At 31.4% G+C, this 17,519-nt stretch overlaps 1 protein-coding gene across 3 annotated transcripts in view; it reads left to right on the top strand.

The window, feature by feature from the left end:
- The window catches only part of LOC109608530 (gamma-aminobutyric acid type B receptor subunit 1), an 89,608-nt gene that overhangs the window by 59,942 nt on the left and 12,147 nt on the right, over nucleotides 1–17,519 (top strand). For all 3 annotated transcript variants that reach the window (XM_049964777.1, XM_049964778.1, XM_049964776.1), the window contains 2 exons: nucleotides 8,399–8,533; nucleotides 16,906–17,293. In XM_049964777.1, the coding sequence (XP_049820734.1) occupies nucleotides 8,399–8,533; nucleotides 16,906–17,293 (523 nt within the window). The remainder of the gene's footprint in view (nucleotides 1–8,398; nucleotides 8,534–16,905; nucleotides 17,294–17,519) is intronic.

Genomic DNA, 17,519 nt, shown 5'->3' with positions numbered 1-17,519 from the left:
GGCGACGGGTGTTTCCCGTTGTTCCATGTTTTCGGCGTGGCTGATGCACACTGAATTGAATTGAATTACAAGTGACTCCGGTGCTATTTAATGGATTTATGTGCGGTAGGTGTAAATGGACATGTAACTGATCTTTCATTACGAATTAATGTAAATGCATTGTGTGTCATAATTGCCGGCTCATTCATTCCACCGAATATATTTAATTGAGATAAAATTATCCAATTTTAAATGTATAAATTTGATTTAATTCTAATAAAATGTGAAGTACCGCAATGCAGGGTCAAAGTTATTTGTTTTCGTACCTTATGGAGTCTCATAAACACCTTCCAGTGATGTCCGGTGATGGAACACAAGGAATGGGAAGTAAAACGGGATGACAAATGTAACGCACAGCAGGAACTTTTCTCATTTTTGCAAAACGATACGGGGCCACCGCAGAAAGTATAACCAGATCCGGCAATAAAACTATGGCAGTGTAAATTAAAAAAGTTCCCAAGTCGGTAATTGAACGGCGGACCCGATGAGTGCACAATAAAATACGAGCGAATGTCGACCAGTCAGTCGACGATTTTTATATTTTATTGTGTCATTAACAGATCGTTTTTTTTTTTTTTAAATAAAGTGATTTTCGAGATGTATTCGAATATTGATCGCCGAAGTTAATGAGATGTTCACTCCCGAGACGGGGACGAGAAAGAACAAAAAATTCTAATTTGTAATGCTTTAGAGGTTTCATTGCCTTTTTATTTACCTTATTAAATGTCCTTCCTTTACTTTATTTTATTTGTCCAGATGTTCTGGAAAGTTTTAGCGGCAATTTTTACAAGACATATTAAACTATCGGTTTAATTGCATGCATTAAATTGCTTTGTTCATAATCCAGTTTTAATTAGTAATTTAATTTTATAAATTGTGCAATGTTATCTACATCCCGATGCTTCGTAAAGTGGCACGGGAACTTCAAGATTATGTCGAAAGATTTATGGACTAACAATCTATAGCACTAATCCTCGATTATATTATCTAAATTGGTATTAGGAAACTATTGAGATAAAATCAAGAACAATGAAATAAGGAAATTAATTTTCGCCATTTTTGCCACCCAATATCCTCTCCTACCCTATTACGGCTCTATTATGTGTAATTTAAAATAAAATTACTTAGTCTGTTAGATGTGAAAGTAATAAAGTTAGGTCATGGAGTGTACGTGGTAAACAAGTAAATAAAAACCATCTAAGTAAGTATCTTGCATCTGTAATTGGCGGGAGATAAGGGAAAAGTTTGATAAAACTTTCCAGCACTTGCTCCATTTTATTCAAGACAGGAACAAGATTACTCTTTCAAATCAATTCCGGAGTAGTTTTCATTATAGTTTGTAGTGCATATATTTCAAAATAGTTTCCTGAGGAACGAAATTAATTTCGAAACGATTAAATAAGTTTTTAATAGTGTTAGTATTATAAATGATTTATAAATCTAAAATTTATAAATTATTATGTTCTTACAGTTATAGATAAAAATAACTGTTTAAAAGAAAATATTCTATTTATCTATTACATCCATTAAAATAATATTATACTTTTAAATTATACTCTGTTAATATTAAAAAAGTATATAGATATTTATATAATAGTATAGCATTGTTATGATTCTTCTATGATATCTTGCTACTATTTTTAACCCGGCGGGAGTGTGGTGAGAAAAAATTACTTCAGGTATGTGCGGGGTGTGACATACCCCACAAATAGACTGCCTGTAAAATTTGTCTATTACTAAAATTGCATCAAATGCTTTCAGAATATTTAAATAGGGAATTATCCAAGTGCGATTGAAATAAAAAAAGTATGTAATTATCCATATTTTAATTATTTTTCTTATAACAACTAAGGCACTAGATTTTGGTTACAGGAATCAACAACCTCTTTTTAAACAATTTCAAAGAAAACAGCTTATAGCTAAATTAAAAAAAAAACTCTAGAAACTTAAAACACATGAGATCCTTGACATAATAAAAATAATAACAGTACAGTTTTTGCAAGACAAAATTGCATGATCTAGGCATATTGGTTTTCCACAGCTCGTACATGCATATTTTGTTTTGCGATCTTTCTTCCGTGTGCAGTCGACACATCGAGCGTAATGTCCAGGGGCATTTGGGACTAATGGGCGTTGTGGTTCTTTGATTTGAGAAGAGATTCGCTGTCTTATATGAACTGGGATATTTTTTTGATCTGCTCGCAATCGTAAATGTGCATACACCAAACCCAAGCCTAAGTTACGGAGAAATTCTGTCCGTTTAATTGTTTTATTTCCATTTGCTTGAAATATTATATTGGCATTAATAGCACCCATATTCAGAAGTCCATAAAATATGGTCCCTATCCCCTCCCGCAACACCTTACCTCCAGCTACATGAAGCCGCTAAAATGACGCATTCAAAAATAAAAAAATACAGCGGTGCAAATACTCTGTGGGGTATGCCACACCCCACCACATTCCCGCCGGGTTAAATAAGATTTTAACGTATTTTTAATTGAACTTTTATAATTTCGGTATCTCTTTGAACTCTATTGAAGAAGCAGGAACATGGCGATGAACTAATAGTTCTCGTAAAAAAATGTATCCCTTTGTCACTGTAAAAATTTATACCACTTAGAAATTACATAGAAAGGAGAAACAACAAATTAATATAAATCAATAGTAAATCAATCAGTCCATCTCTGTTTATATATTTAGTATATTATTTGATAAATTTATTACATATTTTACAATTTTTAATTCAGAAATAATTAGGAATTATATTTTAAATGTATTCTACACCTAATTAATTTATTCATAATATAATATATATACACACATATACACATATAATTTATAATATAATACCATACTGAGTATTAATATTTTTAATGCGAATAACAGAATTAACAATAAAAAATATTTATTCCACAATACTGCTTTCAGTAATAATACTCAAATTATTATTAACTTTCTTCTTAAATATGTTTTAAATTATCATATTAAAGAAGGTGCTTATTTGAAATTTGTTTAAAATGTTTTAGATTCTTTCAAATAATAGCTCTTTTGTTTAATATAATACATTTATACAGTTTATAAAATGACAACCTAACAACCAAAGTAACTTTTTAACATTATTTAATTCTTTTTATTTAAATTATATTTTACATAAATTATCAGGTTACAGAAATATTTATAATCATTGGTAATAACATTGGTATTAATTCGAAAAATTATATTGATTGAACAATCTTTTTAATTATTATTATTATTATTACTTTTATTTATATAATTTATCAGAATTTAATTAACTTTAATTTAAATTTCTTTTACATGTTATTATTTTAATAAATCCATATTATTAAAAATATTTAATTATTCTGTTTATATGTCTAATAAACAACCTAATCTTGCATTTTATCGTATGCTAAGACACAATTTCTTTAATCACTTTTTCATTATTTATTTTTCATGAGAATATTAATTTTAATAGATTTGTTCCTAGTATATAACCAAATAATTGGCAAATAATTAAAAATATTCGATCCCAATATCATATTTCATTTCATAAAATTGTGTATTAGTATTACAAAAGAGCTTTTATAATACAAACAATAGAAACGTAAGTATTGTGGAACAAATATTTCTTAATATTAGTTCTGTCCTTCTTATTTGAAATATTAGCTAATACTAGTATTGTATTACATTGTATATAATATTGAATGAATTGATTGGGTGTGGAATTTTAAACAAACTTAAAATATCATTGGAAAATAATAAGTTATAATTTAATTGAAATATTTAAGTAGTATATCATTTAAAATATAATTTCTAAGTATTTTTGTATTGTAAAATATGTAATAATTAGATAACTTACTAAATATATAAAATTTATAAACATTTTATAAAGAAATTGAATTGAAAACACTTAAAGATCTGTTTACTACATTGTCTCAGATCATCTGGTGCAATTGTTAATTCTAGAATAGTAAGAAGAAAACTATAATCGTCTTCTTATGGTTTTAGTTGTATCTATGTGGAAGAATCTCTAGAATCTAAGTAAAAAAATATAAGGTACAACATCGATTAAATTTAGGACGACGAAAAAATGAAGAATTTAATTCATACTTTGGTATAGGAGAAAGTAAATTTATAGAAAAATAACAAATTAAACACATTTTTCCTTCAATATGTCTTGAAAGTGAAGAATAATGATTCTTCAGACCTAAATCCCATAAAACATTTATAAAAATATTTAAAATTAAGGTTGTTAAGAGAACCAAGTTAATTTACGCATGAAATATGAAATATGAAATTTGTAATAACTTTCCAACAAATACAAATACATTGATTTGTTAATTTTTTACGTTTTCTTATTCAATTAGTATAAAAGAATGTATCTATTTAAGTTTTGAATACATATTTAATTTATTATATAAGTTAAAATATGTTTTAATTCAGTACATACACTATTATTATTTTGGTTATATATTCAAATTGTTGTAAATGTACGTGTTCAATTTATACCATAAATCTTTGATGTGTCATTATATGCACAATTTATCTTCAACGATTATGGGTTAATTTATTTGGAACTTTACATTATCATATTTTACCAGTTTAGATAAAAGTTGTTTTAGCAGTGTTACAGTTACATTGTGTTTTTTAACAATAAAAAAATACATTTATTCTTCATATTTTTGGAAAAAATTGACAATTCCATGAATCACCCGGAGTAACTCTGGAGGGATCTTACGGTTTTCTGGCTCGGTTCCCTCAGGAGGCTCGAGACGTGCGGTGGTCTGATAAATAGGACCGGTTTACTTGTCTTTTATCATGCTTCGTGAATATCCAACAAGTGAGCTAGCTATTTGGGTTTACACCAAAAAACTTTTTTTTGTCTTTCGTGTGTTAATGCTGTAAAAATGAATAATTTAATTATTTGTAGAGATTAAAGGACATTCCACCACGAGGTGGTCTTGGCAAATTGATTTTTAAGACAATATCCTGTTTTATGATTTTATCAGGCTTTCTCCCTCGACTCCGCTTCGGAATATTAAGCTTTATTTATTTTCAGCTTTCAGCAAAAAATTAATATCCTGTAACCTTTTTCCAGTGAATTTCCAACCCCATTAAGCCTTTATACAAACTGTGGTGTTGCTCTGGCACGAACACCTTTTTTACTTCCCAACTTTTAACACGCTTAATTCTTTCGGGCTCTTCAGAGAGTGAAATGTGATTCCACATTTCGAAATTAGCAAGATCTTGTCGGCGTCTTCACACGACTCCTTACACCTGACTACACGAAATAAAACTACAGGCGTATCACTCCCAGAAGTATCGTTCATATTCCGCTTAATTTGGAGAGATGTCAGAAAGTTGAGAGTGCCCTGAAACCTTATTTGCGACGTCTCGTCTACATTCCACTCAGTCACAGTAAGATAAATTAATGACGGAATTTTTAATGCCATTGGGCAAAGATTGTGACGTTACACTGCGTTTATATGTGCCATTCAGGACGACGGCTTCTGCTGTCGCTTTTGTCACTTCATTATCAGTTCAATCAGTTCGAATATTAGTTCAGTGAATACAACTCCTGTCACACACAAACACAATCGCACACGACGTAGTTTTGGCCGTATTTAGTGTCAATAAACTTATCGACTGTCGACGCTAATAGGTTTATGTGACGAGATTTAAACGTCAAAGTCTATTGATGTTGGTCTGGTGAACGTGAACTTCTAAAAGGCTGATTTAGGCTGATTTAATGTAAAGCCTTATTTTTTTCTTAACCCTCGAGACACGACACGGTGTGGGGAATTGAAGGTTTCTTCCGTCTTGCGTGCTCAAATTGTTTTTACTCTCCTGGGCTTCGGTCACCAGGTTCTGCGAATGTAAATCAAATCTTGAATGTAAAATTCGGAATTCCAACTTTTTTCGCTCTTTAAACTGATGCATTTAAATTGAAAGTGGATAAAGTGAGTGTCCCATCCTCTACCATATAGTAAAATCACATCAAATATGTCGGTACCTGGAGGCTCTAAAAGTCTAAAATTTATGCGATGACCCCATATCGATACCGGTGGTCGGTTTGTTAACAGTCTGGTGCGGTTCAGATCGCATCATTGCTAATTTATCTAATGTTATCGAGGTGCACATTAACAGGATAGGAGGGATTTACACGTCAAGATATTGGCTTTTAACTAAGCAATCTGACCGAACCATATTGCGGTCGATGCCCGCCCCATACCCTATAAATTTAAATAAACTTTCATCCATAATGTGCACATAAATTCAATAACGATGAGCAACATCCGGCATGTTAAACTTTACACGTGGCTTCAAAGCTACAAAGCTACATTAGGTAGCGAGTAAAAAAAGTATGTGTTTGATGTGTGGAATTTGAGGAGAGCTACTAAGCTACTGGTAAATACGTTTCGTAGGTAGAGAACGCTCATCGTGTCGCTATTATATTTCAAGGGAAATGTTTTAGGCGTCTCAAGTTTAATTATGTGTTCAACACACCGACTTAAGTTTCTTGTATCTATAATTTCAGGTGTAATGAGATAAGGTTCGCTACTGAGACTTCATAATGTTCATATAATTGGCTGGCAAGTTAATTAAAACGTTAACTTGGAAATTTATGTACTTGACCTTTTGATGAGCACGTCGGGAGCTTTGTAAATTTTCTGCTCTTAACTTTAGATATGTATTTTTATGTCTGATCGAACTGATAATATTTTTAAAAGTTCTACCGCCGTACAAGTTTGCACTCTAATGCATATATAATAAGTTGTTGAAAGTTTCTTTGGAAAACCACACAAAAGTACGAATGAACATGTTTTGTTGATAAATTTTTAGTATGTCCCCGTGCTGATTAATTAAATATTGAAACATAAAATTATCTCCCAAATTGTTTTTCACTTGTAAAGTCTTAACCATCGAAAGATTCAACTTCATTTTCCTTACTCCACTGCGATTTAACAACTTACGAAACGTTTTCTCATTTAAGTTTTAATTGGAAAAGTGTCTATTGAAATGAGTAACATCTTTGTTAAGGTGGAATTAAAAACAAACGGGAAATAAAACTCTTAATTTTCGATTCCAACTTCATTGCTAAAGAGGCATTAAGACCTTTAAACGGACGATAGGTTTGGTAATGAGATGATTAAATTAAAAACGATAAATCAAACATTTCCTCTCCGAATATTCATTTTTTAAAGGAGCTAAGTGAATTAATTTTATGTTAAAATTGTTTCAAGATAACGTTTTCTAAATATATTTTACATAAAATGTTTCGTCATTAATTCAGCTCATGAACATGAACAAAATTTACATTAGTAGAACGCCCTTAAAATAATTTTATGACCTCTATTGTGTCTTTCTTTGCGATCTTTGATCATGAATAATGACTGAGAGTTTCGTTAAGGTTCGCTTTTCTGTGGTCCTCAAATTACGAACCGTATTTTGTTTTATTTTAAATATCGTGTTCGCTTCGAAACTTTTTCATTTTACTTTTATTTTTTTACGTGTTTAATTTTCTTTTAAAAATGTTATCAAATCATATAACAAACTTCAATTTAATATAATAAAAAATATTATAAAAATAGTTATCTTCGTTAACTAGAAATACAGTAAAGGCCATAATTATAGCAACTTATTAAATTGAATTTGATTTCTTCGGTAGAAGTCTGCCTCATAGTGGGATACTTACTGTCTCTATTGTACATGATGTCTCTTTCAGGATTCAGATGTATCAAACTCTTTTCGTACTGTATAATAATAGATACGAATTTAGAAAATATTTTGAATTTTTTCAAGCTTTTTGTCAATTCACACAATTCTTTCCTTTCCTTAACTCAATATTTTAAATATTTTTGTATTATTTAAGATTTCTTTAACAATTTCAATATTTCTTGCTTTCCGTTAACTTTGTTTTAAATTTCTGAATATTTTTATATTAATTACAAATTATTTGTTGTAATAAAACTTTAAATAGCATAAGTTGATCTACTTTTTACAAAACAAATAAACATCAGTAAAATTATACTCTTTATTTTTTTATTGTTTAATTATGTAATTGTTAATTAATTTTCAATATACATTTTTTTGAACATAATTGCCCTACTTTCTGCCAATGTTGTATATAAACTGACAGAAGTAAGAAAATTTGCACGTGCTGTCAGGGTTGGCTGTCTGTTAAAACAAGGTCGCCATTAAATGATAATGTGGCGGTGAAAATTTGCCTTCAGCGATACGGGAAACACGTGTCGGGCTGCTTTTAAACAGCAGCTTGTTGACTGTCGACTGCGCCTGCTTCCGTCCTATAACGTATTTGTCACAAACAATTTATAATAATGTGTTGCATTTTTTGCAGTGCGAACCGGGACTGGGGGCGAGCGTCATGTATAACCTGCTCTACAACCAGCCCCAGAAGCTGATGCTGCTCGCAGGCTGCAGCACTGTTTGCACGACGGTCGCCGAGGCGGCCAAAATGTGGAACCTGGTGGTGGTAAGTTCATTATCCGGCTCGGTCACCCTGCCACGCCGCCAGTTATCTTAAACGGCGCGCTAATTCGCTCTGCATAATTTAAACTCCAACATCAATCAGTTTACGCGGGGCTTAAACGTCATTTTCTGAATCAACGTTGTTATTACTGAAGTTATAAAAGTAATGAAATTCAAACGCACAACGTATTTACTGCACTCGTTTTAAATGTACACGTTTAGTCACATTTCGAATTCAATTTATTTGGAAATTAATTAATTAATATTTCCTTTTCCGGATGAAAAAATTGAAATTGAATGAAAACAAAAACATTTTGTATACATTTAATTCGAAATACGTTTATGAAGCCATCATCATTTACGAATTTAGTGGTCGACTGTAAAATATTTAATTTTTCCTAATGGATTAATGCCATTTACAATTACTGATAGTTGACAAACTCAAAAACCACGCGCCGCAAATTTATGGAAATTCCAACGGATGCTAATTAAATGTGCATAAAAAACATTTTGATCCGGTACAAACGATTAATTAAACAACTGGTTGAACTACTTTTCTAAAATTGACTGTTTTGGATATTCAATCAAGTAAATATCGAGTGGTGCCCTTTGAAATAAAATTAATAATAAATATATTTTTTAAAGATTTTCCTAAAGAAAATATATCTCCTCAAATTAAAATTTTAAAAATAATTTTTTTTTTCTCATATTTTCGAATCTTTGGTCCTCGCTACTGAATATTTTTAAAGCTATGAAGCCTTAATTAAAAATGCATATAAAACATTTTTGGTTCAGTACAAGTGATGAGTTAAATGAAATTGTAAAATTGACAGTCATGTTTCAAGTCAATAAAATCCAAGGGCGAGCCGTAAAACGTCCAATTAAGTAAATATCATCGAGTGAGGGTCCTTTGGACGAGACATTAAAGGAAGTGTAACTTGATAAGCGTTCACGTCGCGTCCTATTTCTACTTTCACATAATCGTTTTATGATACAGATCGTTATAAAGCTACTTAGGAAAGATTTTTTTTAAAACACCCTCCTTGAATTAAAATGATGCGAAAAACTTGTATTATATTAGTGCTCTTTGTGTGTGTGTGTGTGTGTGTGTAAGAGAAGATCGTAAGAGAGGTCTTGAAAGGACCCCGACACAATCTATATTCGAGAGTGGGTTTAAATTTCCGGAACATGTTTAGATATGATGTAGCAAATTGAATTGGTTCAAAAATTGCATGGAATCGAACTTTACTCGGAGATCTCTATATAAAACCGAACAATGTCGTAAAACGTTCATTCATGTAAACAATACGGATCTTAAAACAGGAATTTACGATCAGTTTTCGTGTTCCAGATATGATAGTTGCACTGTTTCAATTTAATTCGTCTCCCATCAAAATGAATAAATTACCGGCACAGATTACGCTCGATGAATTAATTTAACCGCATAAATCTATTGTAAATGTCTTCCAAGTGCACAGAGCTTACAAGACATTAATGCATTAATAATCACGCGGTCACTAAAGCGGAAGCGCTTCGCTTATGGTGAACTTCCTGAAATTGCACAGTGAGCATCTAAATAATAATAGAAATTTCATAAATCGAATCATTTCACTTCTCTGCCTTCGCCTCGGAAAACGATTCAATTTCCTAAAACTTAAACTTTACAGTTTAGATTTTAAAATTATGACGTGACAATTGTTCACACCCTTAATAAGAAGTGTTAGGGCTCGTAATTAACATGTATTTAACGATTCCATTCAATTTTATTAACAATTCCACAATATTTATATACTGCACTTGACGTATTTGTGGCTTCATTTGAGAATTGTAATTAGTTTCGTTCTGCGATTTATACTTCATTAACGTTGTAAATTATTGAATTAAAATATTAACAAGCTCTCTCATGTTACTTTGATATTACATCCATAACATTAATGGAGAGCTAATAATCAAATTAATTAACCTCAGTCATTTAACGTTATTTTGTGCACTAATTAAACTTGAAATTTAAATAATTATTTCATAAACAACGTCTTTTTGTTGTTGCAAAATATTAGTGAATGTATTTATCTATCTGTGATTTATTCAATGATTTTCATATTTGAACCACTGAATTTACATAATTTGTATAGTTTATGTTTAGTTTATCAACTATCTGTAATTGTGATGGACACTATTCCATTTCCAAAAATTGTAGTCAATCATTTAATAACGATATTTGGTTTCTGTGACAATGATTTATGTGCATTACAACATAAAATATAACGAATGGTTAGTATACAAGTTATTAAAATAGGTGTTCAAACTTTGGGAACAGTTAGTTCAATATTAAAGTAAATCTAAATTTTTTTTCATAAAGATTGTACTGAAGAAAATACAGTTTACACAATTTACTTCGTAGAAGGAATCTTTTACTGTTTCTATCATTCATGATCTCTTTCTCAAAATTCTGTAGGGTCATAGGCTTTCCAATCGATATGTATAAAATTCAATTTAAAAAAACTTATCCATAATGATACAGTAGATTAGATTCTGGAAGTTTCTTCTCTTTTTCTTGCCCTTTTTTTACACCACTGTATATTCTTAAAATTATTAAGTTCTTTATATTATTTGCAGAATTTATAAGAAAAAAGGTTCTTTTGATAAATATTGATTAACACAGCCGTTTTTGAGATATTACAGTTTAATTGTTTGAAAAAAATTAAAGAGAATGCTAAATCTGAAATATATCTAATAAAAATATGAAAAAAGTTTATTACAATGAATTGTAAGCATGTGTTTTCTTCAGGTAAAATTTTTATTTAGATTTTCCTCATTATTGATTCTTAATTTGTAATGATTTAGAGTCCATGTTAGTCTTACAGTAGCACATGTATTTATGTCTTGTCTGTTAATGTTTTCAATACTCAACTTTAATTTTTGTACATATAAATCTAATTAATTGACATTATTGCACATTGCATATTTGCATATTGCATTTTGGTTTAATGAAATCTCTCTTTGCTCAGCTCCATATTAAATATTAACCATTATAAAATTTAATCAAACAAACATAGAGTAATTTTTAGTTTTAATCAAGTTATTACTTATTTTCCAACTACTGTATTTGTGTAACAATTAATTTATTGATATAAAAATATTTAATATATAATAAATAAATAAGCTTGAATCGATATGAAAGGTTAATAAATAATAAATTTACTAGAATTATTTTTATTGACTTGGAAATACTCGTAACAGGTTTAAACTTGACAGTAATTCAATTTGTCTAAAATACTTTATTTCATGGTGATTTAAATATCAGCAAAAATTTATTTATTGTAATAAATACTTTTGTTACTCATATCAATTATAAATCAAAATAAAATTAATTCAAACATAAAATGGAATATGTATATAGATTTTTTAATTTTAATTGTGTTATTGTTTATTTTTCATAACACTGTGTGCTTGATAATAATTTTTTATTATAAAATAATTTTGTTTCATATACCAACATGAAAACACTTAAAATGATAGCCAGAATCGATTGAAATGGTAAAATATATTTCATAATTTATCACATTATTTTTGAAGTGAAAATTTATCCTGACTGCCGCACCCGTACTGTGTTGTGCGCCTTAGACTCCTTTTGAATGGCTGAAATCTCATAGGTTCGCGTCACCGACATGCTTATAGCAGTATATCTGTAGCTATATAGCTGACGTATAGTGCTGTGTATCTTATAAATTAAATTGAATGGAACATTAACAAATTATGAACATTATGAAATTTCAAATTTTAATACTAACAGTTCTGAGTTTCCATTTCTATCGGTAGTCTCTATAACTATCAATTTATTTATTGGCTTTGGGTTTATTAGTAAATGATTTAAATTTCTTCGTGTTATGTTAACGTTTTTTGAGTTTTTCTCTTTTTTTATTTATTTATTTTTTTCAATAGTAAAAGTTAAATTTAATGAATGGCGATTATTTTTCCTATTCTTAGGGATTCTTAAGAATAAATACAAAACTAAATTATTTAATATTTAGAAAATCTCTCTCAATTTTGACTTTTACTATTAAAAAATAAATAATATCGAAAAAAGAGGTTTTTACCTAAAAACTCGGAAACCATATAAGGTAAAGGGCTGAAAATTTATTTAATGACAAAACCCTCAAGTTCAAATCGAAAAAAAGGCGGGGGCAGATTTCTCATTCATAGGCACATCCACCATTTTTATAATTTATTTAATCATAAACACACGAATGAATTAAAAGAGGAGGCATACATAAAATTGAAATAGAATTGTTGGAAAATAAAACCAGAATTGATTGATTTTTTTCATTTCAACTGAATTAGACTTATTTGGCGGCGAAACTTTTTAAATATTTTTAACCTCATTTCAAATTCTAACATTAGAAATTCCAATTTAAAATATACAATCCGAGTCGGGAAGTGTTCAAGTTTTAACCGGGACGTGATTAAACTGCATATCGAAAAAGTAGCTAATGGAATACCTCGAGAACTTTACACAATTACTCCTATTATTCGTAAACCACAGTTCAAGTTTCACAATAGTGTATTTGTAGCGGCACACACCTCAATTATGGACCTTTACATGAATTTGCATTTTCATGAATACTATATTAGTCTTTAAAGGGTTCCTTCATTTATATTTACTAGATTAATTCAATTTCGGGAATAATTTACTCTTTTTTCACTTCTCTCAAGTGCACAACTTATTTTTTATTTATTGCATAGCAACGTTTACATTCCGGCCTATGAATATTTTAGAAAATCTTATCTCAATTCAGCAATTTATATTTGTATCTGAATTTCTTGGCTGTTCCATTCGAGCTCGAATCTAAAATGAAACTTAAACATCACATAATTTAGGGCACATGACATTGCTTACTTGCTCTTTTCTCCTCTCGAGTTGTTCTTTGTACAACGTCGTTTGATATTTTGCAATTTATTCCGGTTTTATGTAAGCCATGTTAGGGTGACGCTTTTATGGCCCATTCTTGCATGTAGATGGCTTCATCAATGCCAACAATAAAACTACAATTTCTGTTCATAACTAATAATAATTTATAACTGTCATATTTCAAATTCAATTTACTGTATTTAACTTGAAAATTTAATTAAATTGTGGAATAAAAAGGTAATTTTAAATTCATTAACTGTTAATGATTCGTCTTGCAGACGTATTCGCCATATTTTAAAATCCTCACAAATTCGCACAAGATTCACCTTAATGCATTTTTGTGGTACATTAAAACTTTAGCAAATAATTGAGGAAAACTTTTCAAATTAAGCACTGCACTTACGTTTCGCACTGGAAATAAATAGCACGACGATTACGGTTGTTGCACGTTTAATTTTGTGCTATATCTGAGCTTAACTTTTTGCCGCATTTTAAATTTAATTTGCCTTTTGGTTCGTCACTCGGTTTCGATGCGGGGGAAGTTTCTGGGGCATTAGCAACGCTTGCACCAATATCGTATATTGAAACACTTTATCGGGAAGGAATAAAAAGAGAAATATCTCTCACCAACTACTTACCTAAAAGAGCTCGTAAAAACGAATCGGTGCGCGGGGACTTCCGCATCAATTTTAAAATTGATCTGATCTAGTATTGATTTTCCACTGAAAGCTTTTCGAATGACATTCAATTCTATTGGGACTTGTAAATTTGTCGTGCATTTAAGGTGCTTCTGAAATAATTTTCCTAGATTTATTGAAATGTCCGACGGACGGGCTTCCGTAATTGGCTTTTGATCGAGCTCGCACTCCACTTCTAATATCTTTTTACTTAAAAAAAAAAAACTATTAATCGACTTCCGGCTCAAAGAATGAGTGCATCAATTAGTATTTCTATGGCACAAAAGTCGTGATAAGTCTGACAATATTTTTCGTATTGCCTGACGTGATAAAACCGTATCAATTTCGACATTTTGTTGGGTACAGGGGTGGCCGGAAACAATCGGAGACCGCGTAGTTAATAACAGGACCAAACGTTCCAACCACGTACTATAACGTCCCATTCTCTTTACTTACAATTAAGCGCGAGCACTCCGATTTATGAAGATTAGTAAACTGAAATCCTCCAACTAATTAAAATCATCTCCCGATTTCGTTTAAATCCCCCTTGCATCGCTAATTTATTTAATGGGCCAGACAACTTTAATTCCATTTTCATTCACGATCATATTCAATTGTTTATTTTTGCTTGACTAATAACAGAAAGCTAAACTGAATAAATCATAAGCAAAAACAAAAATATATTTAACCACAGATAAAAGCAGAAGTTGGGCACTAAATTAGAGAAGCCACTTCACAATGCAACAGCCGTAATTGTTGTGCTATTTATTTCTAGTGGGGAACGTAAGTGCACTCCTCTATTAAGCTTAATTTCAAAAGTTTTTCCGAATTATTTCGGTGCGTTTTCGTATACTGGAAAAATACATTAGACTAAAACGTTAATTTAGTATTTCTTTTAAGTCCGTTTTGTAATTTGTGAATGATAAATTTCATAATCACAGACATTTATTAAATCAAATTTCCGCCACTTCTTATGTGTTAGCATAACAACTGATATATATGAACTTTTAACATATTGAAATATAAAAGTTAAGTTAATTCCAATATACATTTTTTTAACATAATAACCAGAACATAAAATTATACGCTACAATCCAATATCTAACTTGCGAGATTGTTGTGTCTTACAAACCCACATTGATTTGGTTTAGGACGGATTACTTTAAATAAAATGAAATTGAATATATATATATACACATATATATATATTTTTTTTGTTTGGGGGTCAAAGAGGGGAAAGTTTAAAAACCCCTCTCCGGGCACCGATCCGAAGATCATGGCCATAGTGTTTACCATGTATGATAAATCATACATGGGGGAAAAGAACGTATATTTGCATATACGGGGTATGCTGAACCAGAAGACGTGGGACTGACAAAGATGCCAGCCCCCTGTCAAATTGGGTCCGGAAGAACAAGTCCAATCTGAGGAAGATCCGAAGATCTTCCTGGGGATGGATTGGACTTGCAGGTGTTGGATCCGTTAGCTCCCCACTACCACTGGCTTGTGGAGCGGTACTGCGCCCCAGGACCACGACAAGGTGGATCCATTCTGGGATTGATATATATTGATTGATGATATTCGATATTGAACACTATAAAAAAGGTATCTTACAAATTTTTCATAACTTTTACCATTTAGAAGATATCGGACGCCAAAGTTTGAAGATTTTAACAATTTCAACAATACACGGAAATATTCTCTGAATAATTAACATATAAAAAACTAGTTCATAAATTGTCGTTTTAGGTAATTTGGTTATAAGGTAATTCGGTCATAATGTGATTTGGTCATTACGTGTTTGGTCATAAGGTAATTCGCTCATTAAGTAATTTGGTCATAAGGTAATTCGACCATTAAATAATTTGGTCATAAGGTAATTCGACATTAAGTAATTTGGTCATAAGGTAATTCGGTCATTATGTAATTTGGTCATTAGGTAATTTAGTCATAAGGTAATTCGGTCATAATGTGATTTGATCATTACGTGTTTGGTTATGAGGTAATTCGGTTATTAAGTAATTTGATCAAAAGTAACTGTTTATTTTAATGGAACTTACCTGGTTACCATCTCATTAAAAATTTTTTCAATTCCACCTAGTATTTCAAAAATTATTTAAAAATAAACGATTATTTAAAATGTTTCTCTTTTAAGTTATGTCCTGTAAATTGATGTAACATATGTCTGTTGGACAATAAAGTACTGTATTATTGTTATATTTGTCAGTCATATAAATGAAAAAATATTTTAAAAGATGATGGATGTAACAAAAATTTGCTAAAAGAATGTTATGAATGAATTTATGCATTTGAGAGATTTGTCTAGTTCAAACGGAGCAATTATAATACATGCCGGATCAGGATTCGCCCAACCTCTGACCTATATGACAAATGTATGCGGCTTTGATTAAGATTATAATTACATGGCAAATGTTTACTCATCACATGAATAATAACTCAAATGTTAGCTTTGCACAAATTATCCAAATCCAAATAATATCAATCTCTCCATACATCCCTCTTGTTATGAATACCGGAAACTAAATTAAAGTATGCCAATAAAAAAGAGTTCCGGACCCGGAATTATAATTCGGGGAGATTGCAAGAAGCTCAAATGAAATGCAACCCTACGAACATAACCGATTCCCTTTGTCCAAAGTCAGATTGGAATCGAGCCGACTACTTAATTAAATTATTCTTTTGTAACAATTAATTCGTCGTAATCTTGTTGAGAATACATAAAGCTCCTCCAAAACCGCACTCTAATCGTTCGACTCCGAAAATTTTCAGCTGTGCTACGGCGCCAGCTCCCCCGCCCTCTCGGACCGTAACCGCTTCCCGACGCTGTTCCGCACCCACCCCTCGGCCACGGTCCACAACCCGACGCGTATCAAGCTGATGCGGAAGTTCGGGTGGTCGCGGATCGCCATCCTGCAGCAGGCCGAGGAGGTGTTCATCTCGACCGTGGAGGATCTGGAGGCGCGGTGCACAGAGGCGGGCATCGAGATCGTGACCAGACAATCGTTCCTCTCCGATCCGACAGACGCCGTGCGGAATCTGAAGAGACAGAACGCTCGAGTCATCGTCGGACTGTTTTATGTCGTCGCGGCCAGGAGGGTGCTCTGCGAGCTCTCCAGACAGAAGCTGTACGGGAGGTCCTACACTTGGTTCTTCATCGGTAAGTACAACGGCCCGGATGCACGGCCATTCGGCCATTTACATACAGTTTCCTCGAGCATTGATCACTTGCTGAATGCGCAAACTTTCACACAAGGCGAGTTCCCGACTGCTTCCTCCCCTGGATTGGTCAAACACCGCAATAAATTCACGTAAAAGGAATTTAAATTGTGAAATAACAAAGAGCCGGTCACATTTTACTAGTGGGAAATTGTTCCCTAACGGAT

This window comes from Aethina tumida, chromosome 3 (genome assembly GCF_024364675.1).
Source record: "Aethina tumida isolate Nest 87 chromosome 3, icAetTumi1.1, whole genome shotgun sequence".
Taxonomy (NCBI): domain Eukaryota; kingdom Metazoa; phylum Arthropoda; class Insecta; order Coleoptera; family Nitidulidae; genus Aethina; species Aethina tumida.
Note: the sequence above shows the minus strand (reverse complement) of the source record. Positions and strands in the feature narration are given on the sequence as shown.